At 42.6% G+C, this 1,485-nt stretch overlaps 1 protein-coding gene across 1 annotated transcript; it reads right to left on the bottom strand.

Moving 5' to 3' along the window:
* Positions 1-275: 275 nt before the first annotated feature.
* On the bottom strand, positions 276-1,223 carry LOC100946329 (olfactory receptor 8B12-like). Its single transcript, XM_012809534.1, has one exon. It carries the CDS (start codon positions 1,221-1,223, stop codon positions 276-278), a length of 948 nt encoding a protein of 315 aa, XP_012664988.1.
* Positions 1,224-1,485: the final 262 nt, after the last annotated feature.

A 1,485-nucleotide genomic window follows, 5' to 3' on the forward strand; every position in this document is an offset into this window, starting at 1 on the left:
TTCATACTGACCCACATATAAAGGGACTGGATGAAATGGTTCCTAACCCTCATCCTGCGTTGAATATGTTATAACCATGGAAACCTTTTCATAAAATAAAAAAGAGTTGGGGATGAGGGTGGGGCAGAATAAATCCACTCAAAAAAAAAAAATAGAGCTAAAATTTTCTCTACACATAGGACAGAAGGCACCGTGGCTTGGATTCCTCATTTTAAAAGGTTGTAATCATAATAAAAATACAAATTAAAAAATCTTTGAATCTCTTTTCCCCATTTCTAAATTTTTTTCCAACAGAAGATTATTCTGCCCAAGGTTCTCTTCAGGGCAAGTTTGACATCCTTATTCCTCAGGCTATAGATTAAAGGGTTGAACATGGGCACAACGATGGTGTAGAACAGGGAGGACACTTTCCCCTGGTCCAGGGGCAAAATAGAAGGTGGTTTGAGATACATAAAAGCTCCTGACCCAAAGAAAAGGGAAACTGCAATTATATGGGAACTGCAGGTACCAAAGGCTTTGGACCTGCCCTCCCTGGAGCTAATGTGAAGGATGCTGGAAAGAATAAAACCGTAAGAAATAAAAATGGCAACAATGGGCACCCCGATGCCAATAGTCACAACAATGATGACCACCAAGACATTTATGTAAGAGCCGTTGCAGGACAGCTCAAGGAGGGGAAGGATGTCACACATATAATGATTGATAAGGTTGTCCGCACAAAACGTCAGAAACACTATATTTCCTGTATGGGCCACAGCCCCAAAGACCCCCATCCCGTAGACACCTGACAGAAGGAGCAAACACACCCGGGGAGACATGGAGACCGTGTACAGCAGTGGCTTACAGATGGCGACATAGCGGTCGTAGGCCATGGCCGACAGGATGAAAGACTCGGAAAAGACAAAGAAACAGAAGAAGAAGAGCTGAGTCATACACCCTGCATAGGAGACGCTGTTCTTCTCGGAGAGAAAACCCATCAGCATTTTGGGCATAATGGCACCGGAGAAATTAAAATCGATGAAGGACAAGTTGAAGAGGAAGAAGTACATGGGAATGTGCAGGCGAGAGTTCAGCCCAATCAGGGTTATCAGGCCCAGGTTCCCCACCACCGTGACCACATAGAAACCTAGGAACAGGAAGAAGAGGGGCAGCTGGAACCCGGGCTGGTCAGTTAAACCTGAGAGAATAAACTCTGTCACAGAAGAGGAGTTCTCAGCAGCCATTCTCTTTTAAGAGGGTCTACAAAAGAAAAGGAGAAAGTCACTGAGAGAGAGAGAGAATCCTTTCATTCTTGAGAATGACATCTGAACAGATTTTTAAACTTCAAGACAGCCATGTTAATCAGTTTTGGTGTAAGCGTTCCATGTTGTATATCAAATCATCATATTGTATCCCATAAATGTATACCGTTATGATTTAATTAAAAATTAACTTTAAAAAAAGAAAAAAATATTTCCTTATACTTGTCTGTCTTCGCAGGCCCCG

Source organism: Otolemur garnettii, unplaced genomic scaffold (genome assembly GCF_000181295.1).
Source record: "Otolemur garnettii isolate 467f Iridium unplaced genomic scaffold, OtoGar3 scaffold00108, whole genome shotgun sequence".
Lineage (NCBI taxonomy): Eukaryota > Metazoa > Chordata > Mammalia > Primates > Galagidae > Otolemur > Otolemur garnettii.

Coding starts and splice junctions, on each gene's coding strand:
- LOC100946329 (XM_012809534.1), bottom strand. CDS start 1,223: ATGGCTGCTGAGAACTCCTCTTCTGTGACAGAGTTTATTCTCTCAGGT.